The sequence below is a fragment of the Eleutherodactylus coqui genome, chromosome 5, assembly GCF_035609145.1.
Source record: "Eleutherodactylus coqui strain aEleCoq1 chromosome 5, aEleCoq1.hap1, whole genome shotgun sequence".
NCBI lineage: Eukaryota > Metazoa > Chordata > Amphibia > Anura > Eleutherodactylidae > Eleutherodactylus > Eleutherodactylus coqui.
Genome location: NC_089841.1, coordinates 92,443,794 through 92,469,440, shown reverse-complemented (window position 1 = coordinate 92,469,440; position 25,647 = coordinate 92,443,794). Strand labels below are relative to the sequence as shown.

The following is a 25,647-nucleotide window of genomic DNA, read 5'->3' as shown; positions in this document are numbered from 1 at the left end:
AAATATTGATGACCTATCTTAAGGATAGGCCACCAATAGTTTATTTCCCCCCCAAAACTAAGGATTTAACCATAATCTGACCAACATTGTGATATTTAAAATGTTATGCTGCTCATACAGCAGGTCTTAAGGATATACTTTTATACTTACCCGGTTTCCACTCACGAAGAAGGGGGGGGGGGGGGGGATTGCAGCATGCTCCCCTTTCCTGCGGTGTCCGCACAGACGGCTTCTACTGAAGTCAATGGAAGCAGTCTGACCTGCAGCCCACTTATGGAAGTCAGCATGCACATCTCTCTGCAGGCTGTACACACACAGTTCTCTATGGGAGTGAGCATAGAGCCTGCAAGGATGAGACCCCTAATACTGACTTCCATGGGTGACAGCATGGGAACAGGGAGCCGGGTGAGTATAAAAAGTACATCCATGGACTTATTGGGACCTGTCCTCTCAGCACCACAACTCATAAGAAGTTGAAAGGGAACCTGTCACCACCTAATAGACAAGATATGGGCAGAGCAGTGCTCAAGTGGTTAGCACTGTTCCCCTAGGTCTGAATCCTTGCCAAGGATACTATTTACAATGAGTTTATAGGTGTCTCATATTTATGTGAGTTTCTACCAAATCACCCCGATTTCCCCATACACTGCTAGATTTGTGCCAAATCTGTCAGACAGGGCTCCAGCCCCCCTTTCCTGACTGCTTATCCAATCTGAAATCTGATTGGACTACTAGATAGGAGCATTCAGGAAATGAGAGAGAAAGGGATCTGTCTGATGGAAATGAGCAGCTAGCAGTGTATACATGCATGCTGCAGACGACCAAAAATAAATAAAAATTGTACAATTTAGTTAAAACCAATTGCAAAATGTTTTATTTCATAAAACACATAATTAAATATACACATGCCAAAGGTGGCCAATCCATGACGTTTGGGTGAACCAAAAGATTTGTAAAATACTCGAAGCAAGCTTAAATATTTATATATACACACATAAAATGATTTGCATGCTAAATACAGAAATATAAAACATCAGTGCTAAAAAGATACTGCTCAAACATCAACAGTTTATAAAAAAGTAATCTCATCATTCTATATTACAACTCTTCCCCAATCCTCAGAGAGGCAGTATGAGGTTGCTGAGGAAGTGGAAGTGCTTTGATACATATGATAGTCTCTTCTAGCACCTTAGAGGTAGAACATCCTGCCCTGTGACCGATGTCTGCTTGATCAGGAGGAGATATGGACTCCAAGTGAAGAGTATGAAATATGGTCTCGCCTAGTTCACCATATCTGATGGCATTAACATGAGATCAGGGGTGACACAGCCGGCCATAACAGTATCCCCAATCTAGAGCCCAGGGCATAAAGCATTCAAGCTCCGTTATTGAATTCCCATTTGATGGCAGACATTAAGTTTAATTACTTGGCTGTACTTTAACCTTCTGGAACCTTTACGAAGTACAATGGGTTTAGCTTAGTTATTTCAATGCCTGAAGGCAGGGCACATTATCATTTTCAGGCATGTGGCACGGATACCAAAATTCAAGGCCGCAGTACAGAGGAGCTTTGTGAAATGCCTGAACTATGAAAGTCAACCTGACAAAGACAGATGAATGTCACCAGGAACACAAGACAAAGCAGTGCATACAGTAAAGGCTCCACAAGGGTAAGCAAACTATGAATAAAAACAAAACACTTGGTGGACAACAGACCTAGAAGTTGCGTACAACTTTGGTGGGCACACTTCATTTGAATGTATGTATTTTGGGCTGACAATCATTTTTGCAATAAGGCTTAGTTAAAAATGTTGCATTGTGTCTTCTGCAGCTTCTACATACCACGGAATTTAGCAAGTCGCAGTCTAAGGGTGGTTTTACATGGGACGGCTGTCCGAAAGACTATCAGTCCTCAGCTTTCACACAGGAGTGATGGTCGTTCAGGAATAGAAGCAGAGCGCATCACAGATCTCTTCCGGTCGCCCACCTCCATTCATTGTGAACAGGCAGTCGTTCAATGATGAACGACTGCCTGTTGACACTGAGTGATTAGTTGCTCACTAGTCGCTTCGTTTCTGTGAGCTGAAATAAAGCAACTAGCGAGTAATAAATTTCCCATGGGACGACTATCGATCAAAATTGTTTGAGTGATGATCTGGCTGATAGTTGGCCTGTGTAAAAGTGCCCTTAGTCACAATAGGAGATCTGTCAGTGAGGCTGGACTGAACTTTTTATTTCCCTCTGCTCTCATCTCCTACACTTTTCTATCAGTTAATTTATGACCAAGTTTCTTTGTTGTCGTCATAAATTAGCTGATAAAGTATAGGATAGAAAAGATAAGGACTGAAAAATAAGGGCAGTCCAGCACACTGACCTACTGACAAACTGCAGTTTCTATATGTAGTGATATGTATAAGCTGCAGAAGACAAAGTGCAATTTTGTTTTAGTAAACTGCATTGTAAAAATGATTGCTAGCCCAAAATACATGGAAGTAACCCCACCACCACCCTTCCCAAAAGGTGTCCATAGTCTTTAAGGCATCACCCTTGGTATCACATTGTAGTAAAGATTTCCATCATATTTAGTTTATGCTACTTTTAAAAATGACTATATTTAGAGAGTCCATTTATCAGGTAGGGGTTTTTTAAATGAAAACTGGAACCGATGCTTATAAAAAGGGTCCCTAAAGCAACTCCAGATATAAGGTCAACCTGCTATGAGCATACTTGCCACAGCCTGGCAATAACATATGCATGAGGACACATGCTTTCACCTTCATTATTCCACAGAGCTCTAAACTGCTATGCCGATTAGTTTCTTAATATACAGCTATAGTGCTCAAAGAGCTAAAATTGTAAGATTCTGATTGCCTGGCTGTGGCCACCACCAGAGTGAACGCAAAGGAGTTATTCAGCTTTTAATTTTTTAAAACTGCTATTTGCATAAAACTAAAAGAACCAACTTACCTTACCGTTTCCCTTGGAGACCTAAAGAATCATGGGAGCTCTGGTTCTGCCGTTTGCAAGCAGTCAGCATGTAACTACTGCAGCCTACCAGTGCCAGCAGCGATTATGTGCCGTACTACTGGTATCACAGCTCAGTGATGTCAGGAATTAAGCATGTGACCACTGACGAGCTTCAGCAATCACATGCAAGACGTAAATATTGGTTCTATTCTTCCTTTATAGAAATGATAGCTGGTTTTAATCTTTTTTTGTGTGCAAAAGTTGGATAACCCCAAGAGCTCAAGACTCCCATATATTAAAATTTAGTTGTCCGAACCCACCAATAATGGCTGAGCCAGACGACTTTCTAATGTTTATGGGTACGGCTCCCCCCCCTCCCCAACAGATAAGGGGGCATTGTTCGTGGGACCAAACAAAAAAAAAAAAAAGGTAGGTGGAGGGCACCTTCACCAGATACTGTTCTAACAATGAGCTAAATAAAGCAGTATGAACGACCTAGTGGCGGGTGCAGTTGGCCTTGTTTATGTAGGGAGTTTACAGCTCTGTATGGAAAAAATAATATTAAGAAATTAATCAGCACGTTGACCTAATAACCATGTTGCAAAAAGATGGCTATTCACTTTTAGGCTCAGTTCTTACAAGCTTAGGGAGTCAGGTTCTCCTCAGTTTTTGGAACGGTTCCTAGAAAAAGAAAGAAGAGAATGTTCTCTCTTTTGGGATCATTTTCAGTTTTCTGTTTAGAAATACAGAAAAGGAGAACAGATCCCACCGCTGCCAGTCACAACCGGCCTTACTAAGGTTACATGGTTTTAGAGTACTTCCCCACAACACAATGCTAAAACACTTGCATTAAAACCCATGTAATAACAGTTTACTTGGGAAAGGTCTCATTAGAAACTCAATTGGTACATGACCAGCTTCCCTGTGCTGGAAGGAGCCACTTTCTCATACAGAAAAGCCGAATACTACCGAATCTTCAGTTTCTACAGTGTCAGACTTCAGCAGCTACTGGTTTGTGTGTTACTGGACGAACTGGTGTATGTATTGCTCTTCCTGGAATATTTCATGGAGCTAAATGATATCCGCATTCTCTCCACAGTCCGGACACTCCGGCAGAGAAACGTGTTCTTGACGTGTTCTCTAAAGTCTTTAGATACAAAGTAGTAGACAAAGGGATCGATACAACTGTTCAAGGCAGAGAGACAAAGGGCTACAATGTAGTACGCATAGACGTTACCAACATGGGTTTCCTTTATAGTGGCATAGTTCACCAAAAGCAAAATGTTACTGGGTAAGAAACACACCAAGCACATAACCAGCACGGTAACTATCAGCCCGATGGCTCTCCTTCGCTTTTTGCTGATGGCTTCATCTGTGATCGAGTCATTCAAGGTTTTAATCATGAATGCATAAGCCACCAACATCAGAGTAGCCGGGAAGAAAAACAGCCCAATGGCAACAGAGAGGAAGTATCTGAACATATCAGTAGCCAGAACCTCAAGTGGTAAGACATCATGGCAGACTGTGATATTGATGTTGGTGACGTAGACAGTCTGAGAGACCAGATACAATGGAATGGTGCTTAACGCGATTATGATCCATATGGCCACTGATATAATGAGTGCAATTTTCGTTTTCTTCCTAGTGTGGGAGATAGGATTAACGATGACCCAATATCTCTGGACACTTAGACACGTGATGAACAGTATCGAGCAGTACATGTTGCCGTAGAAAAAGCCCACCAGTACTTTGCACATGGCTTCTCCATAAATCCAGTTGTTGCCATTCAGATGATATGAAATCTTCAGTGGAATCCAGATAATGAACATTAAGTCGGCCAGTGCCAAGTTGGCCATGTAGATCACCGCTGGGTGCTTCTTCTTTGTCCGGGAAAAGAATATCCATAGTGCAATGACATTACTTGGTAATCCGATAATAAACACGATGATGTAAATTACAGGGAGGAAGACTCTTGTTAAGCCACCAGTCAGGACTTTTGTTGCAAATTCATTCACTTCGTTGTTCTTTGTGGCAACAAAGTTTCTTCCCTGTTTTTGGGTACCATTTGTACCTAGAAAAAAATAAATAAAAATTAGAAAATACAAGGCTAGTTTTAACTCTGGCTTCCAGAACATATACTCTATGCAGAACAATTAATAAAAAGGTCTTAGAAAAGAATGGTATTCTGATCTATCCTTTCCAATCAATTCTGTTGGATGTTAGTCGTATACCTTAGAAGTGGAGTTAAGCATACAGCAATGATGCAGAATATTAACGCTGCTATTACAAGCTTTTCCTCCAAAATTTTATGTTCAGACAATTTTTTTAGGCTGGGATCACACGGGGCGGATTTGTCGCGGAAATTCCATGCGGAATTTCGCCGCGGCAAATACGCATGCGGCCGCTAATCCCGGGATTAGCCAGCCATATGGACGAGATTTCTCAGAAATCTCGTCCACACGGGACAGCAAATCCGCTGCGGATAAGCCGGCAGAAGCCTCTATGGGAGCGCCAGCCGCAGCGGAAGAGCGAGCGGCTGGGCCCTTTCAAAGCCACCGCGGGTTTTGCAGCGGCGGTTCTCCCGGCGGAAATCTCACGGTTTTTCGCTGCGGCCAAACCGGGAGATTTCCGCCGAGAATCCGCCCTGTGAGAACCCAGCCTTATGGTTGTGCATCGTGGTTTGTAGCACTGGAGTAGCTCTCTTTAGATCCACATACACTGGAGATCAAGACTTGCTGAACCTGTTTATGTTGGCAATTACCAATCATCTAATGTGTATGGTGGCCTCCTGACTCATCCCTGACAGCAGGAGGCGATGGAGACATGAAATCGGGCAGCTGGATTTCAACTACCAATCCTTTTGCTCCAGGGAGATAACCTGCTGTCTCCTTGCCATACACTGGGATAACATGGTTTTCACTCTTCACCTTTCCAAGTGGGTTACAGTCTTCGCTAAGAGGCCATAAACTGTTACTTGAGTTTAGCCAGAATATTCAAGCTGACATATCCCCTTACACTAACATGTCCACACAATGAACAGCAGCAGCCCCAGCTATGGGAGTCATGTCCAATCCTGCTCTTGTTCCCTTTTACTTAGGTCACATGTGGATTAACCCCTTAGTGACTGCCAATATGCTTTTTTACAGACCTCACTAATGGGCTTTTAATTTGCACAATACATCTTTTAAAGGCGGTAACTTGGCTGACTGACAGCCAGGCTTCCTGCTGTAACCACCAGGAGCAGAGGGAACTCAGACCCTGGCATTTAACCCCTTACATGTCACAATCAATTCAAACTGCAGTATGTAAGATCTTTCTGTCACTTAGGACACCCGACAGTGTGATTGCAAAGTACCAATGGTTTCCCATGGCAGCCGGACACCTGACAAAAGCCTCCATATGTCTACCACTTAATTCAGCCCAATAGGCCCCACCTCCTGCAGAGTCTAATAGGCTTCTGCCATAGGCCAAGTAGAATGCACTACATATGTCAAGGCTCATTTACATGCAAAGACAATCTTTCAAAGGATTGAAAGATTGACAGTTTCAGCTATCGTTTTGCATAAAGTACTAATGGCCACTAATGCCCATTACTACTTTATCAGCTTTATTTGCGTGCAAATGAGCCTCCAGGAGCTGCTTGCAGAACTCAGCAGGCGGTCTCACAAGGGCTGTCACGGGCTGCCAGAATGAATACAATGTTATCTCCTGCTCCTGTGGAGAGCACAGTGTGAGGTCTGAACAATGGTTTTTAAACGCCCCACAAAAAAAAAAAATAATTTGTTCAGATGAGAAGCACACGATGGTAGCATTTACACACAACGCATAATCCTAGCAATTCATCGATCACATCTTCAAGTCCCCATGCGTTAAATTGACTTTTTTTTAAGTTAAAAATAAAAACAATTAATACAAACCCCCTCCACACATTTTTCCCCTATAAAAACTCTTTAAATGCGTAAAAAACACCTGAGAAAATGTAACAAAAGCAACATAGGTATTACCGCGTTTGTCATGTAGATTTGCGTAAAAAGTTTGGGACTTGACAACAGAATTAAGGTACAGAGCCCTCGCTAAATTCCACAACTATGGTGCCAGCATTTTATCACTGGCCCCTTACAACCATTTCAGCTGTTATCCATTCAGGTCTATTGCTTCACCATTACAATAAATGCCACCAGACAGCACACTCCATTATACACTGTTAAAGGGGGCTCTCGAAAACAACCCCTGTCCATATGGCACATTATTGCACCCTCTGCAAGTCAGAATGAAGTGCCAGCCTGCCATTACATTTAAATGGCCACCACAGGTGCCTGGCCAGAAGGCAGCTTTCCCTGATGATATTCACCCCCAGGGGTTTAGGGCCACATACAGTCTCGTCTCCTACAACACGGGTCATAAGTCAGAGCCTTACCTAATGCCAGCCCTCCTTATTCTGCACCGCTGGAAGCAAAGGCTGCATTTACAAGTGTAAAGGTAGTTCTCAGAAATGACAAACATTGGAATAAATAGTCTTACGTTATGTCCTAACTGAAGGAACTCTTTAACCCTTTCCAATCCAATTTCCCTGCCCCCAGCACACTCCTCAGACAAAGAAAGTCGAAACAATTATCTGCACATGTAAATGGACGACGTTAGAAAGCAAGCAACTCGTTCCAACAATTAATTGCTCCAAAGCACTATAAGCCACATCTCTCCTTCTCAGGTTCACAGAAGCTTGCAGATACCAGGCACCACCTGCCTCTATAAGCTGGGTAAATATCACCTGAGATAGCAGTTACTGCGTATGATAATTAAGACATTTAACCACAGCAGTAAAATATCTATTAAAAGTCTTTCCCCGGATAATTTTTAATAGTTAATTACATTTTATGCTAAACGATAATTGTACAACATCCTCCAGTAATGAACCCTTGCCAGGCTAGCAGGGTGCAGGACAGATGTATGACCGGTCCTCCTAGTGGTGGAGGGGGCTTCACAAGTGTCCTACAGCGCTCCTCCGTAACACAATCTACGTTCACCTGTCAGCGTGTATCTCTGTATTAGTAGACCAGTAAATATGGCCGCTGATACTGACATTTGAGTTGATTTTCCCTTCGCAGTGACATGTTTATAAATCTTATCTTGCCAATTTCTACACAAACAAGAACCTTTGACAAGGGTTGTAAGCTTGTGTATTTTAGCCCAAATATCAACCAATAACTACTGTACTGATGAATAAAAGGTATCATTTTTGCAGTAAGCAGTCTGGTTTGGGGGAGCCTGTGGCGCCAGTCCAGTGTGTTCCACTTTGAGGTACACGACAACCTGCCGGGCTTCATCATATGTGGAGTTATTAAAGGGGTTGTCTGAGTAGAGAAGCTTTAAGGGGCTGGGTATGCTATAAAAAAGGAATACTTGCCTCCCTCGTTCCCCCGAGAAGCAACAGAGTGGCTCTGATGAATTTCCTACTGCGCTGTTAAGTTAGTTCCACATGGGCGATCATGATTTTGCCGCAAGAAAATCACGTCTGTGTTCCCGCATTATAAGCGTCAATGCTATATTTATTTATTAGAATAATATCGCATCGCTGTCACCCGCAATATAACAGCACGATTTATTATCACGAAAGTCGATAAGACTTTCTAATGTTAAGAAAAAAAAATTTAATTAAGTCGTATCACAACGCAAGTTTGTGTGTTGCGATGCCATAGAAAAGGAGGCTCCATAAAGAAACATGGGAGAAAACAACAAAAAAAAAATATAACCACACCCCACACCGCAGAAAGAAAGAGCATGCCACAATTTTTTGTTCTCACAACATTGCATCAGTGAAAACATCACTGATGGGAAAGCAATCATTGGTTTCATTTTTACTCACGTCACACGATTTTATCGCCCGCGTCGAACCTTTCTTAGAAGTCAGCTGACCGATGCAGCGGATAGAGGCTGCAGTGTCGCCTGCCGTTCTCCTGGCATCAGTGCTCCACCTCTTGGGCAATCTGATGCCAGGAGTTCAGGATGCATTTTGGCTATGTACTAAGTGTGGATTTGTTCGGCACATAACAGGCAGCAGGGCCAGGGAGTCGGAGTCAGTAGAAATATATCAACTCCGGCTTATAAAAATAAATGTAATTCAATGCAGAATCCGTTGCATATTTCCTTTCACAGAAATTTAGAAAAAAGTTTTGAGATGTCCTAAAGATATGTTCTAGTCATCAGAATCCATTACCAAACCATAACACTAACGTATCACTTAAACCTCAGTCATATATGAAGGGGGCTGGGAAAACCAAGGAGTTGGAGGCTTGACTTTCCTTCTCCACAGCCCCGGGAAGCACTGCGTATTTTACGTGGCCAACTACTATATAATGTGTCTAATAGGGTTTACTGCACTTTTTTTCCCCACGAACATGAAAAAAAAAAAAATATCAAGTCTGAATGTCCAAATGTAAGTCAATGGGGTTTTAACGCTTTTGTGAGTGCGCCCTATATAGAACAATCATGGCTCTGTAAAGCCAGAGACAACAGTCATTCCAATGCAAACACTCACTTGAAAGGCACTTTGGACCGGTTGTCCACTGCAGACACACCCTGCGACAGCGGAGGGTTGGAGGCAGCTCGGTGTATATAGCAGACAGGCGAATCTGCCGCACTGCCACCGTAAATCACATGAAGGCGTGTAAATTGGGCGGCAGACCGTTTTGTTGTACATTTTTACACCCCGCGCAAATCCACACTAATGGGATCTAGTGACTACAGAGCAATCCGATCGGTCTCTGCTGAGGGGGATCCATCCAAACTTCTGGAAATAAGTGACTATACTGCCTCTCTATAGTTATGGCGGAGTCAGGAAACACACGCATGGCACCTGACTGCAGTAATACAATAGCCAGCCAACAACAAAGTCATTGTATTCCCTTCTAACAACTTCCTGTGACCCGCCAGAGTTGTCAGAAGTCTCCATTCTGCCTCTATATACCAGGTGTGTTCACAGGTGAGACAATAGGGATAGTGAAGCCCCAACCCCCACTAGGAGAAGCCCCAGCTCTCCACAGGGCACCCCCAGTCACTTACCTGACACCAGCAGACCGCAGGCAGCCCAGACAGCAGCACACAGCAGGAGCCGCCGGACCCCCATCCCGCTGTCACACCGCGCACCGACTAACTCCGCCGACAGCGCTCAACTCTACGATACCCTGCCGCCTGACGCCAGCGCAGACCACGCCCCTCTAAAGGTTTCGCTGAAACCAAGGCACCTGAGCGACTGCCCTAACCACACCCCCGCCGGGGAGAGTGCTGTGACGTCACCCCGCAGGTATGTCAGGTCCGAGAGCGGAGGATTGTGTCATGAGGTCAGAGAGGTCACCGGGTGACGACCGAACAAGGAATGTTGTGTCAGTGGTGAGACGGCAGAAGCATGGAGGAGTAGCGTCTACACCAACCTGTGACCGTCCAGCTGTTCTGGGAATAGTTTTGCAACAGCTGGAAAGCAACATGTTGGTGACCACTGTCACCTTGGTAACCACTGTGGCAGACTAGTGATAATTGTTCTGTTCGCTTCAGCTTTGTCGCTTACCTGAATAATATATAGTTGACTACGATATTCTATACTCCAGATGTAACGGAAAGTCAGCTCTTGTAACACGCACCTCAAAGTAGCGCCCGCTTCACAAATACAAGCCACATGACCGTATTTGCGCACATAATATGCAGTGAATGGAACCCATTGATTTTATTGAGTTCGTTCACAGCTACTTTTTTTGGTTGGCTGAAAATATACGCAGCATGCCCTATCTTGGTGCGTATTACACAGCGAAATAGCCCATAGAAGTGAATGGGCGTGCGCAAGTGTGCAGTAAATACACAGGAAACCTGCATATTCACTAAAAGAAATCAACGGGCTTTCGTGTGTAAAAAATGCAGATAGTAAAAATGATCTTTATTTGTATAGCGCCAACTTATTCCGCAGCACTTTTGAAGCACGGGGAAGCTCAATCAGGACGGGGTGGGGTGGTACAGGGAGACATACACACGGAATTAGCGTATTTAAGTCCATGAATACACTGCGTGTTAACGGGATGAAATACACAATACGCCTGTCTGAACGAGACCTCAGGGAATGCTCACACGGCTGAATTCATCGTGGAAGAATTTTTAGGTAAATTCCGCCTGAAAAATCCACATCAAAATCTGCATTTTTGACAGATATTCGCGCTGAACTGCATGCGGAATTTGCCCTGTTAATTGGAAAAATATGCGCAATTTCGATGTGGAAAATCTCGTTTCCACGTGTTTCTGCATGAAGATGTGACATGCCACTTATGTCAGGTAATAAAAATGTGAAGCCATAACCCAAATTTTAGTTCCACTTTTTAGACAGCTGGGTAATATAAATAAGCCTCCATGCTTTTTCTTGCCCCACACTTTGACCCCTTTGCCCTAACTTTGGTGTATGATGTTGGTGTCATGGAATCTTAGGCTACAAATATCTTTTATCTTACCAAGAAAATAACATACACAATAATCTGAATCTGGATTAAAAAGGCCGCGGCATTTATTTAAACTGGGTTAAAACATATTAAATCTCATAAAATATATAAAATGTAGACTCAGTCCGTCCACCTCGAGTCTACCAAATATAATAAAATCAAATATAATACAGATAGTCCCCGACTTGCGAACATTCGACTTGCGAATTTCGCTAGTTGCGAACAATCTGTTCTGCACAGTATGACGTAATGCTATGGCTCCCGCCCCCTAATGCTATGGCATTACATCATGCTGTGCAGGGACCGGAGAGGCTTCTATCAAGCCTGATAGAAGCCTGTCCGGTCAGATCGCGGTTGCTGGGCAGCCGGGGGCCTTCTGAAAGGCCCCAGGGCTGTCTATGCAGAGCGCCTAGCAAGCCGTGCGCTTGATAGGCACTCTGCATAGGCAGCCCTGGGGCCTTTCAGGAGCTCCCCGGCTGCCTAGCAACCACACAGCGTCCCGCGATTTCATCGTGGGACGCTGTCCGGGCCCCCTGAACGTCGGGTGCAGGCTGTTTCTTACAGCGGGCACCCGGCGGCAGCAGTTCCGACGAGCCGCGCCGCTCGGCGGAACTGTTAACACTCTAAATACCGCTGTCAGAGCGGTATTTAAAGTGTTAACAGTTCCGACAAGCGGCGCGGCTCGTCGGAACTGCTGCCGCCGGGTGCCCGCTGTAAGAACAGCCTGCACCCGACGTTGTATGGAGCGGGATCCACCCGCGATCCCCTCCATACTACTGCTTGTTCGACTTGCGAACAAAACGGACTTGCGAACGGGCTCCCGGAACGGAACCTGTTCGCAAGTCGGGGAGTATCTGTATAACCTGTAGACTTAGTCTTGCATACTCCAGTTTACAGCACCAAAGTCCTTTTAATAACCTTTCTGTCCACCCGCAGGAGGCAGGCGACATCCCACCCGGCCATGCTCATCCTATGACATGCCCCCCCCCCCCCACAACCGCCGCAGCCATTTCAATCACATTTTGCAAATTCATGTTAAGAATGTCAAGAGCAATATCAGATAGATGTACCTGATCCGCCCTGTAAAACCCAGGAACGAACCCTTCCAATTCTCTGTGACGAAATGAAAACCCCCCAATGGTTGACATCCATCTCTCTAGAGATCTATTCAACCGTCTTCTAATCTTTTCCATAAACAAAAACTTGGGGAATGACCAAATTTTCCGGGGTATTATTTCTGATAACACTATTCTGGTCCCAGGAAACATAGACTTCGTTTTCCACAGCTCCTTTCTGATCTCAAGAATCAAGTCGTATGTCTTCAGCCCTCCAACATCATTTCCTCCTAAATGAATAATCAAAATGCACGGCATCGGCAGCATTGCCTGCTTCTCGAGCAGCAACGATGTCAAGGAGGACCAAGACATACCCCTGATTCCACACCAATAGATCTCATAAGAAGATGTATCCAAACCCAAATTCCCTGAGTAGCAGCGGCTTACCGCCCTCTGATGGGCCCAGAATATAAAAGAGTGTCCTACAATCCAAACTATCTCTCTTTGAGAACCTAAAAACAAAAATAAAATTAAAAAAAAGAACATTACAAGGCAACATCATTGGTCCGAACATATAATTGAAATCGATTTGATTCCCATCTACCGATAATCTTAATATGCTCTTTGCTGAAACCCAACCTAGCTGCCTCTGTGGCAGCGCCAATTCTAAACAAGTGCGATGTCACTTTAACCCCATTGCAACCTGCCTTCTTAACACATTTCTTTAGCACACTTACAAATTGAAATCATGACAGCGAAGATCCGTCCACATGGCAAAAGAGCGATCCCATCTTTTGTGGACGAATCCTCAAATACCTTTGTAAAGCTCTGACCGGGCACAGGTTAGCAGAGGGATTCTGAAACAGCTGAATCCATATCCCTCTGCCTAACAGTCTTTGTATGTTTTAAAAATAATTTCACGTGATTGCCCTGATCAAACACGTCAGACACCAATAACGGTGAGCAAGTTACCTTGGATTGGGACAAAAATTCACCACATCTCAGAGCTCCAAATAAGCCACTAAAAAGGCACAGTGAAATAAAATACTCTCATACTCTGAAGTGCAGAACCGCCACTAACTTACTCAATAAACTAAACATGATGGCCGACCTCTGATCTGCGGCAAAAGCAACCGTTTTAAAACCGTGAGTCAGAAGCTTAATTTGCTTATATGAATTAATTGGCGTTACATTCAACCATTTCTGAAGGATATACCTGCCAAAAGCTTCATAACAGAGTTATAAGCCAACCCCGACTTAATCTTTGAACATAAAAAGGAAATGCAAACATTCACATCTTGTGAACTCTCATGTACTGCCTTCTCCTTGCAAAAACATCTCTAAGCTTCCCAAGCTGCATTATACTCCAACCAAGTCTTCGGCGCTACAGATCTGGACAAAAGCTGAAAAATTAACTCAGCATCAGGGCCCAGAGATATTCGGGACATTTCACACCAGTTAAATCCCCTTCTGGTGCCAGCTCGCTGAAATGCAGCATCTGAAAGCAAGATAAAGTAGGGACTGAAACCTCCTGTTGACTAAGACTGCTCTGTGCTTTGACAAAAATGTTGTACTTTAAACAAGCCCACACTAACAGTTTCAGCAGTCTTGTAACCGCCTCTGATTTGGATACAAAACAATTCAATGCTAGTACAACTCCTCTATTATCAGAACAAAATAACAATCTACTATTACACAACTTTTCACCCCACAGATACAATGCTACTAGAGATGAGCGAACGTACTCGGTAAGGGCGATTTCGCAATCGAGCACCGCAATTTTCGAGTACTTCACTACTCGGGTGAAAAGTACTCGGGTGCGCTCTGGGTGAGCGGGGGGTTGCAGCGGGGAGTGGTGGTGGGGGGGGGGGGGGGAGAGGGAGAGAGAGAGGGCTCCCCCCTGTTCCCCGCTGCTACCCCCCACTCCCCTCTGCAACCCCCCGCCCCACAGCGCACCCGAGTACTTTTCACCCGAGTAGTGAAGTACTCGAAAATCGCGGTGCTCGATTGCGAAATCGCCCTTACCGAGTACGTTCGCTCATCTCTAAATGCTACTACTAACGGGAAAACTTCTAACAACACTGCATTCTTCAAGAAACCTTTTGATAGCCAAGATTCATGCCATTCCTCAACAGACCACTCAATCAGCAGCCCTGTCGCATAACCACTTTTCAATTTTCCTAATCTTAACTTCAAATCCTGTGTCCGGCAAAAACTTGCTTGCCATGCGGTGTGACCATTAAAATCAGTCAGAAAGCTCAACCAGATGCTCAGATCTTCCTTTATACCTGCAGTTAATCTAACATGCGACGAAGGTGAAACCAACCCTTTCATCGCCGAAAATAAACTTCTGACAAAAATTCTACCCACTGGAATTACACGACACGCAAAAGCCAACTGGCCCGCCATTTTCTGTAGCTCTTTCAAAGTAACTTTCCTCTTGCGCAGTACACCACTGATCAAGTTGCACAATCTTTCCACTTTCTCAGCCGGCAGACGAAATTCCATCCTAATGCTATCAATAACTATCCCTAGAAACTATAGCTCCACACAAGGCTGAACTGTCTTCTCATGAGCCAGCGGGATTCAAAAAAACTCCATCATCACACAAAAACCTCTCAAAACCTCAGCGCATTTGTCACTTTCTGGATGACCTATAAACAAAAAGTCATCCTAATAATGCATAATACCAACTAAAGGGAACTCCCTGCTGACCACCCACTCTAAGAACGAAGAAAATAGCTCAAAATAGTAACAAGACAGCCTAAACCCCATGGGTAACGCCATGTCAAAAAAGAAAAACCCATCAAACTGAAAACCTAAAGAGTTAAAGCCAGCTGCACACACCGGAAGCAACCTGAACGCTGCCTGTATATCAGCCATAGCCATCATGGCACCTTGACCAAATCTCCTTAATAAAACTAATGCTGAATCAAATGAAGCATACTTCACCACTGCCTGACCCCCATCTACCTCATCATTTAAGGAAGCATTAGGGGGAAAAGACAGGTGGTGAATGACCCGGAAAGTATTTGCTTCCTTATTTGGCACTAGACCTAAGGGAGATAACCTGAAATTCTCAAAAGGAGGACTACTAAGTGGTCCAGCAACCCGGCCTTCTTGAATCTCCTTTAGGATTTTATCACGCACCACATCTGGATGCAACTTGACCGAACTTAAGTTTTCCACCCAATTACACCCGGAGCCTTTAAAACCTGGGATAAAAAATCCGACTCGAAAACCTTCTTCAATGAGTTGGGCCCTCAAGCACTCTGGGTACCGTCCTAATCACGGCAGCAGCCTTCCCAGCCTCACTGGGGTTGAGGCCTTTAACATGCAAATCCGTCGTACCAACCTGAGAGCTGGCTGCTGCAGCCTTGCGAAAGCACTTTACCACAGGGTGCAATCCATTACAGAAGGAGCACTCGTGCCGGTACCTGCAGTTCTGAAGCCATTTACACTGACTTTCATTAAATGCAAAGCAATGTCCTCTCTTCAGCACCGCCCCTGTTGTGGATTGCACCCTAGGAAAGCTCTGCTGCCTCGGTGGAATCATTAAGCTCAGCCACAGACCCACATCTTTGACTCCCCATTTCAAATTGGGGTATATCGCCAGCTTTTGGCGAAACGTTTCATCGTAAGTAAACCATGATGATCCACCAAAGCTGCGATATGCCTCCAATATAACGTCTATATGTTGCAGAATGCCTGCAGCCTTAACCGACGACTTCTCAGATAAAACTGCAGCATAAATGCAACACGCCTGCAACCACACATTGAAACTCTTGGGGCGCTTCTTTTCTTCCTCTTCTGATTTTGCAGCCTCCTTGCCTGATGGTAATAGTGGCAAGAGTTCCACAAACTCTCCGCGCCAGATTTTCTCCTTAGTGGCTATTGGCTTGGCAGGTGAAACCCCAGCGGGGACAGCTCACAGGGCAGAGCTTCTTTAAAACACTGTGAGCTCACACCGCCTTGTTAACCGTCAATGGGACCGCTGGTGCAGCTATCCATGACACTGCTGGGGACTCATCCTGCACAGTTAACCCTCTATTTAACTCCACTGACTGCTGCATCCCTGAAGAACCAGCCTGTAATAACCCTCTCAGGGTCAGCAAACACTATCTAATGATGCTAGCGTATTAGCAGACGCCAGCAATGGCTGCGATAAACCTTCGTTGCCAGAGGGCAGCGAAAAACACTGCCCTCCAGAAGTCTCACCACCACTGGAGCTCGCCGCTGCTGTCATCTGGATGGCTGGCCCTTCAGCTGCTGTGGAGCCCAACGGTGTCCTCCTGGAACTGTCCTCCGCTGGCTTGCGACGCTGTGGGGAAATTGATGGAGAATAGCGCCTGCTGCTCTTCCGTGTGCGCTTACTCCTAGCGCGGGTCTGCATCTCCACAACACCTGGTACTAAAGCTTCCGGCGGGCATCCAGTCAGCCGCTCTGACGCCACCTTCCTTCCAGACGACCTCTTCCTCGCACTGGACGATGCTGCAGCACTTCTGGTGGAGTCCCTCCGGGGCAAAATGACCGCTGATCCGGTACCTCCGTCATCCTCCGGCTCACTTGGCTCAGAGGCTAAAAGGGAGATATCCTCCAGGCTGGCAGGTAAGGCAGACACACCTGCAGCAGGAACTTCCAGGCAACGTCTCAGCCACTCCTCACCCCCTGCAGCCTCCGCTCTCACTATCAGTTGCCTCAGCAAGTCCTCCATCACACAGCTGGCAAACTTGAATGCTGTGAGGAAAACTGTGACAGGATTCTGCAGCTCGACTTAATGATATCTCCTCTCTTCTTTCCCGCTCAAACCTCCATCAATCACAGCCTGTTGCTAGGCCTTTGCCTCACAGAGACATTCTCTCCTGATAGGTCACTGCCATTATCTTCTTCGCCAATCATTCTCTGTCGCCAGGCTTCCCAGCTTCCATAGCAGACTCCTCATATTATAGCTGAGCCTAGAGTGACTTAATAAAAGCAGGTTAGAACCCCCCCCCCCCCCCTCATTCCCTATACAAACCATTTCCACCTACCTTTTATTAAAGTTACTAACCCTTTCCGCCCCCAGATTCCATGAGGCCTCAGTCCCCTAGCGTACTTCTGCCGTACATTAGATGACACACACGCTCACCAGTGCCGTAAAATCATCAAATGGGAGTTTAATACATTCAGGGACTGTCAGGCGGGTTGAAAGTTACAATGTTAAGTCTATGGGCGGCGCTGCTGTGCTTCAGGCATACGCTGGAATGAGTGAAGCGTTGCTAAGCAACACAGCATACACTGCCCAACAAAGAGCGATAGAGAGACAGAATGAGTGAGCGATAGAGGCAGTGAGAGATAGTGTGACAGAGAGAGCAGTAGAGAGACAGTGAGAGAGACAGAGATAGCGATAGAGAGAAACAGACAGAGAGCGTAGAGAGACTGAGAAAATGATAGAGAGACAAATAGAGAGATATATAGCAATATAGAGACAGAGAAAGCGAGAGAGCGATAGACAGCGAGTTTCCATGTAAGTTCCACCTCAGATCACAATCCCCGGCTTCCTGCCGTGATCTCGGGTGCAGATCCGCACGCAGAATTTTCCACTGTCAACGAGCAAAATTTACATGTGGAATTCCGTGTCAGCATCAAGAAGTGACAAGTCAGTTTTTGGTGTGGAAACTCATGGAAATACGATTTTCCACATTGGAATTCTACACGGTTTTGGCTATTGACCGGGAAAATTCATTCTGCGGATCAGCAGTAAACACTGCGGCAGAATGATGCGGTTTATGACGCAGGTTTTTGAGTTGGAATTCATGCCGAAAATTCCACGGTGAATTCCGCTGTGTGAATATACCCTTAGGCCTCCCTCACGCATGCGTTGCGGTAAGCGCCGCAATTAAGTTTAGTTTTCGTCCGCAGCAGCTTTCAGCACTCCTCATCATTGATAAGGATAACAGTGATCCCGTGACCGGCAACCGCATACCGCGGCCCCCGGTGACATCTCCCTGCTCTCAACAATGCTTGACTGCTGGGAGCAGAGCAATTAAAATTTTCCCAGGTCCTCCGGCCTTCTGCGCATTCGCCCGACATTTTGACGTCTATCACGCGTGCATAGAAGGCGGTGTCAGGTCTTTGCATGACCAGATCGCCGCGGGATAACACGGACACCGGAGGTGAGTAGTTTCAGATTTCGCCACGGATCCGATCCGTGAGGAGAAATGGTACTTTATTTAATTTTTCTTTAACTTTTATGCGGTCACCGTTATCAAATCGTATTACTAGGAGTCAAAAACCGCTGCCCCCGATGACATCTGCAGGCTCTCGTCTACCTCTGGTAGCCGATAACAGAGAGCTGTCACACACACAAACCCCAGTGCTTTAGACTACAGGGTTGGAATTTTTTACGGCTCTGTAGATTTAAGCCCAGATAGCCATGACGTGAAAACACGTATTGGTGGTCACTTAGGGGTTATTATACTGAATTCAGAATAAATCCCTGCATGGTTCGGGTAGCCGCCTCAAGGTTGACTCAGCCTTCCATCCTTCCGAGGTCGGTAAAATGAGTACCTAACTTGGTGGGGGGGGGGGGGGGGGGTAATAAATAAATTGCCTGAAAGCGCTGCGGAATAAGTTGGCGCTATACATATAACAAGATTTATTTATTATCTATTTAGTATCTCATATACCAGATGGATATATATCTCTGATCAGTATGTAATCTATCCCGCCTACAGCGATCTTTGTTAAAGCAAATAAAGTGCTCATTGAGCGCCAAGGTTATCGAACAGTACAGCATTGTTTACATGCTAGGTGTGGCACGTCACTTCTACTGAAGCGTAGCAAAAGCTGTTTTTTTTTTCCCCAGCAAACTCTATGATAAGAGTAATACAGATATAAAGGTGATACTTTGTATATTTGCAGAACATATCTTTGTTTATATTCAACACATTAACCTATCTAAATAAAAATCATGAGTGTTGGAATATGAGGAGGCAAAAACAACCACATGCCTTCTGAAAGAGACAGGTAATGGCAGCCATTGGGGTATGTCACTTTCCTGGCAGCACTGCCACTTAGGACGGGCTCACACGAGCATATCCAGCAGTGTGCAGGCTGTGAGATATATGTGCATGGCACGCAGTCAGTACGCAATGACATTGCGTACCGGCTGCGTGTCACTCATCACCATGTGCTATCTTGGCGTGTATGCGCACGTGATACACGTCAAAATAGGATATGCTGCGATTTTTCTTGCATGCAGATTTTGCGCAAGTCATGTGAGTGGCAACATCGCTGCCTGTGGTATATTGGTACAGCAAATTACACACGCAAGACCTAACCTGCTCATGTGAGCCGGGCCTTAATTCTAGCAATTAGTCAGGGGTCACAACCTAATGACAGGCCATCAATTTGTTTTATTTTTCTCCCTGGAGAAGTAGATCCTCTAAGCAACTATCATTTTTGCACTGGTTAGACTGAAATGCAGAGTCTTAGGGTGGCTTCACATGAGCATGTTTTTGTGCGTACATATGTGCGCACCCATGTACGTGCAAAAATGAGTGAATGCAGGTCCGTGCATTGTTTTCAATGGAGCCACGGCTCCCTGCATTCCTTTTCAGGGAAGGGCTTTACATATAAGCCCTTCCCTGAAAAAGAAAAATTTAAGTGTAAAAAAAATAAATATATACTTACCTGTCCGCCACTGCCGTGACCCCCGCGGGGATGAAGAACACATCTGCCGCATGCGGCAGATGTTTCCTTCATCCCCGCTAGTTAAAGGAATTCCCTGCTACTAAATCTGCCGCATCTGTGACAGATGCAGCAGTGGAATTCTTGAATTCTCTACCGCAGCTGTCACACATGTCAGCTGCGGTAGAGGATTCTGCTGCCGGCAACCCCTTCAATTGATTTCAGAGAGGGGCTTTAAATATAAGCCCTTCCCTGAAAATCCAGAAAAAGTGGTTTAAAAAACAAAAACATACTTACCTACCTTCGGCTGCCGGGGCTCAGCTGCGTCTTCTCCTGGCTGTCCCCGCCTCTCTAGTGCTGATCTATCAGCAGGCTGGGATTTAAAATCTCCGCCTACTGATGAGCGGATTGTGATTGGCTGAGGTGCTCAGCCAATCACAGCCAGCTCTTGCCGAATGAATGCCGTCAGATGTGGCAGATGTAGTAGCGGGGAATTCTTTTAACTAACGGGGATGAAGGAAACATCTGCCGCATGCGGCAGATGTGTTCTTCATCCCCGCGGTGGTCACGGCAGCAGTGGACAAGTAAGTATATTTTTTATTTATTTATTTTTTTTACACTAAAATTTTTCTTTTTCAGGGAAGGGCTTATATGTAAAGCCATTCCCTGAAAAAGAATGCAGGAGTGTCGGCAGCCACGGCTCCATTGAAAGCAATGCGTGCATTCCCTATGGTGCACGCATGTCCTATCTTTGCAGGCACAAGCCTGTAAAGCACGGACATGTGAACACACCATAGGGAATGCATTGTTGCAAATAAAAGCGTCTTTTTGTGCGTGTGAAGCCACCCTTAGCGTTTTGCTATTCTTGACCCTTAACCCCCATAAGTAGGTATGGACTATCCCGGTTAGATTCCCAGGCTGCAGTCTGCAGCATACTCACCGATTGGCGGCAGGTGTGTTGAAGAACTGTAGTGAGGTCAGGAATTTAGCAAGGAGTCATCATCAAACAATCAGACAGGATTAGGCAAGTCAGAGGATGAGATGGAATATAGTCAGGAAACGGCCAGAAGTCAATAATAGGAGTGGAACCATAGAAACCAGAAGTCAAAATGGGCAACGCAGTAGAGTAATCCAGGAACAAGGTCAGGGCCAGGAGTCAAAATAGCAACAGGAACAACAGCAGAGTAAGGGCGCGGGCAGACGAGCGTGTATACGGCGCTGAAAAACGTTGCATCGTGTATACGTTCCCATAGTTATAGCCATCATCTAGTTAAGTAGTGCACACGAGCGAATGTACGTCGCGTAAAGTCGCCGATGTCGAAAAAATACGTAGATACGCGACGTTAATACGATAATGGTGTACGAAAACGGAGTTGGCGACGTATTAGCGTAATACTTTCAGAAAACAGTGTATTGCAATTAATACTGTTTACAATTGTTTAGTCCTTGCAGCAGGTGAGAATTGTCGATGCGTAGCCGAAGTAGCGGCGCAAGTGTTAACTACTTAATTATACAGACACCTGTCGTTGGGCGATGGTAGCAAATAAAAAAGTGACTGGGCTAGTAGTGTAGCTTGGGCTTCAGAACGATTTCAGTGCCTGTCGCCTAAAACGCATTATGAATAAATTAATCCCCGCCGTCGAGGCACGTCCACCTCTGTGGGAGATCAGGCACAGGCATTTTCGCAATATAGCGAAAAAAGAAACGTCGTGGCGAGAAGTTGCCCAAATCTCCCACGACCTGGAATGGAGGTCTGCAAGCCAGGAGCAGCGTGCGAAGTTTGGTAAGTCCGAAAAAATATTGTTTTTTTTAAATGCTTTGTGCGCATAGCCTGTGTAGATGCTGCGGTGCAAACTAAACAAGACTTTATTGAATTGAAAGAAAAACTAATGCTCTCGATTTCCTGGTTTGGCTGCGCTAATTTCTCATTAGCCGTTGCGTGTGTTTTAAATGTAATGTTAACAAATTGTCGCAACAAATGCGCATCTTTTTTTTGCCTTATATACACACTTTGAAATGCAAAATGGTCATTGAAAATGGTGTATGCAATTGTTTGTCTTTCATGAATGATACCGTTTGCACCGTTAACACTTGCTTTACATAGTAGTCCTGCTTGTTTGCTGTATGTAGATTTATAGTTCAATGTACAGCCTTGGTTGAAAAGTATTGTTATCTTTTTAAATGCAGTTGCCGGTGTGCAACGCCGATGGAAGTCAGCGCGAGACCAGTATCGGCGAGAAGCACGCATGGCGCATACTTCAACGCATAAAGGCAAAAAGCCTTACAAGTATAGCCACCTTCTGGGATTCTTGGACGTTTTATTGGATGTTGGCCCGTAAGTTGTCTGTGCATATTGCATGGCCTTTTGGATTTGTATATCAGCATTATGTTGTATTGCTTGTAGCCCCACAGTTTCCACTTGTAAAAACACAGACACAAGGCTGCAATTTGCATAAGACCAAGATTGTGTACGTTTATGTTTTGCACAGCTATGGCGAAACATTAAAGGTTAGCACATGCCTCTATTTTAAAAAGGTTTTTGCACACTTTATTGCTAGATGCAATTACATGTTTGCATAACTTTTACATACGTTTATGCGTTAGCAATCTTCGCTGCTTGTTGCACATGTTCATACCTGCAATCCCAAAATGTAGAACTAACGTGGGTCAATTGTGAAGGCACATAGCGCAGTGTTAACAATTATAATCACCAGAATTCAATGGTATACAATTTTTTGGGGGCCGGAACATTTTACAATTAACAAAAAAAAAAAAAATGGGATGTTTGCAGCTACACATAATGGAATGGTGTGTAGTAACTGAAGTGGTGGCATATGCTCTGCTTACATTTACCAAACAACGTCCAGAGTGTACCAAGTATAATTGTGTTGTGTAACACGGCAAATTGTCTCTGTGTCCACCTTATTTGTTTTAGTACAGTTTTTTTTTTTATATTCTGAAAAGCGTCAGTAATTCTTTTTGTGGATTTTGGAAAAGCCTTGTACGACATTGTTTGTTTGGTTTATCCCCTTTATATTTGCAGGATTGGTTTTTTTTTTTTGTTTTTTTTGGCCTATTACTTTACTTTCTATCTAAACCTGCAGTCAATAATAACTTTCGTCTACATAGTACATACTTTGCCAAATTAATATAGGGAACTACTGGTACAACTTAAACTGACCAGGTGTGCTTTTGCAAGCTCACTTTGCTATCTTTTTCGTAAAACATGCAAACTATACGTGTCATGCTGTGATCGACAACAATAGTATGATTGCATTTGTACAGTAGTGTTTTGCCTTCTGCACTAATGCGTGCTTAAATTATTAACACAACTCTAACATCTTGAAGTGTCGTATCCCACTTTCAACATTACACATTGCAGGTGCATTGTTAGACTTTCTGCAATTGTGTTTCAGAAGCAATGTGCAGTTAAGTTGCTTTGCACTTTACTTTATTGGCCACCATCACATAATGTTAATGTTACTTTGATACCACTTGTGCAAGTAATATGGCAATCGACTTTGATGTAGCCTTCTAGTACTTTGCACCATTTTGTTTTCCTTTTATGTGGACTTACTGCCTATTAGGGGTGCAAATATAGGAGTGTAAGCGTTCACAGTCATGTTTTATGACTGCACTGTTACATATTTGACACCAAGCGCACAATGCTACTCGCATACTTACAAGTATGACACTTGTTTGCTTGGACTGTTGCACTTAGGGGCAAAAAACTAAAACACACAATGCCTAAATAATGGCTATGTCATAACAGCATTACATAATACAAAATGTGAATAGCTTATCCTGAGAACCACCCAAACATTTGCACCTTTGCTGCAATGACATCCTATTGCTCAGCGCCACAACTGTAGTCTTATATGTACGTGCTTTGGTGTTGGTTGAATAGATAATAACACAACTTTGATGATGATCATTTCTTTCCTTTTTAATGCCTTGTTCTAGACTGATTTTCTAACCAAATTTTGTCATTTAACTTTAGAACAACATCAAGTTTGCCAATGAGGAGCCAAGACTCTGATGCGACACAACCCAGGAGGCAACAACAGACAAGCAATGTACTGCCCAACAGCCAAAGATCCAGAGAGAGTAGGCAGACCGTAACGGAGGAAATGGGCAGTGATTTTACAGATGAATCACAGGCCAATGTAAGACCAGCTCGTCACCAGACTCGGGAACAAGGCACTAGCCCACCACCATTGGAGGAACAAAGAAGGAGCTTGTCACCATGCTCTCGGGTTGACCAGGCGGTGCTTGGGTATCTGCGTGGGCGGCAGGGTGCGGATTGGGCGGAGCTCTATTGCGCTTCCTTGGTACCCAGTTTTCGCGCCCTGCCGCCACACATGGTACCCAAGATGAAAGTGGCCGTGGAGACTCTATTTGAGTCAGCATTGGGCACTACTCCAACTCAGGAGTGTTTTTGGCTGCTGGCTCAGTGGAGTCTCCACGGCCGCGGACGCTTTCAAAACAGGGCAGTTTTCTATTCCACCGCCTGGTCAACCCGTCTCTCATGAAGATACAAGCCCGAACCCTGCTTCTGATTTTTCCCCATTCCTGGACAGCCTGCTTCAGGAGCATTGTGAACCCGGTAGGCCGGTGGCCTCAACAAGTGACGTTCCCTTAAGCAATGTGCCAGTGTTACCAGCAGCTGAAAGTATCAATATACTGCCCCAGCAATTGGATGCTCCGGAAAATCCAGGGACAAATGACCAGTGTGTAGGCTCAGCATTAGATACACAATTGCCAATCACCAATGCTGGCAAAAGAACCCCGGAACTTTCAGACACCGTTCCCCATGTTGCCATGGTGGAAAAAGTGAAGTGCCTCCGAAAAAAGGCTGCAAAAAAGCCACATGCTCGGTATGGCCGGAGCGAATGGCGGACTACTTCTTCAGATAATGACACAAGTGGTCACAACGTTTCAGAGCCAAAATTACAAGCAAAAGAAACATATGCTTCAAAACCAGTGCCCACTGCAGGAGCGGGTGGCACATTACCTTTCCAAACCGTTGTGCCATCGTCAGCTGCGCTGTCCGAACAGCCAGGTTGTTCGCGAGATGTCCATACATTTTTTCACCGACAACGCAAGTATTCCAGGGGAAAAAAGGACACTTATTGTACTGCCAAAAAATATAAAACTCAATTTCAAAATATGTCCGACACTGAATTTTTATCGGATTCAGATTAATTGTACAGCTACACACTGTTGGCCTAATTTCTGAATAAACTAACATAACCAACTTGCATATTAACATTGTCGATGGCTGTAATGTACATCATGTGCAGCGTGGCTAATGTGCCAACGTTCGCACTTGCATTATAAATCTCCTTTGGCACTTTGGATGATTGTGTTGGAAACATGAATGAGAATGAAAATATTTACGTATTGCTTTAATTCTGGCTACCGTATACTTTTCTAACTGAAATGTGTATTCTATCAATAATTTAGATGTAAAATAGTTT

The 25,647-nt window shown here is 44.7% G+C and overlaps 1 protein-coding gene and 1 long non-coding RNA gene across 2 annotated transcripts; one reads left to right on the top strand and one right to left on the bottom strand.

Moving 5' to 3' along the window:
• Positions 1-857: 857 nt before the first annotated feature.
• Positions 858-10,172, bottom strand: F2RL1 (F2R like trypsin receptor 1). Its single transcript, XM_066602862.1, has 2 exons — positions 10,027-10,172; positions 858-5,038 (listed from the first exon to the last, which is right to left on the bottom strand). The coding sequence occupies exons 1-2, from the start codon at positions 10,088-10,090 to the stop codon at positions 3,966-3,968; spliced, it is 1,137 nt and encodes a 378-aa protein (XP_066458959.1). The 5' UTR covers positions 10,091-10,172; the 3' UTR covers positions 858-3,965.
• Positions 10,173-10,183: 11 nt separating this feature from the next.
• On the top strand, positions 10,184-25,413 carry LOC136627621 (uncharacterized). Its single transcript, XR_010792812.1, has 3 exons — positions 10,184-10,267; positions 22,355-22,502; positions 24,168-25,413. It is a non-coding gene; the product is annotated as an uncharacterized lncRNA (long non-coding RNA).
• The last annotated feature ends 234 nt before the right edge of the window (positions 25,414-25,647 follow it).

Coding starts and splice junctions, on each gene's coding strand:
- F2RL1 (XM_066602862.1), bottom strand. CDS start 10,090: ATGGGGGTCCGGCGGCTCCTGCTGTGTGCTGCTGTCTGGGCTGCCTGC. Junction 5,039..10,026: donor CTGCGGTCTGCTGGTGTCAG/GTAAGTGACTGG, acceptor ATTTTTTTCTAG/GTACAAATGGTACCCAAAAA.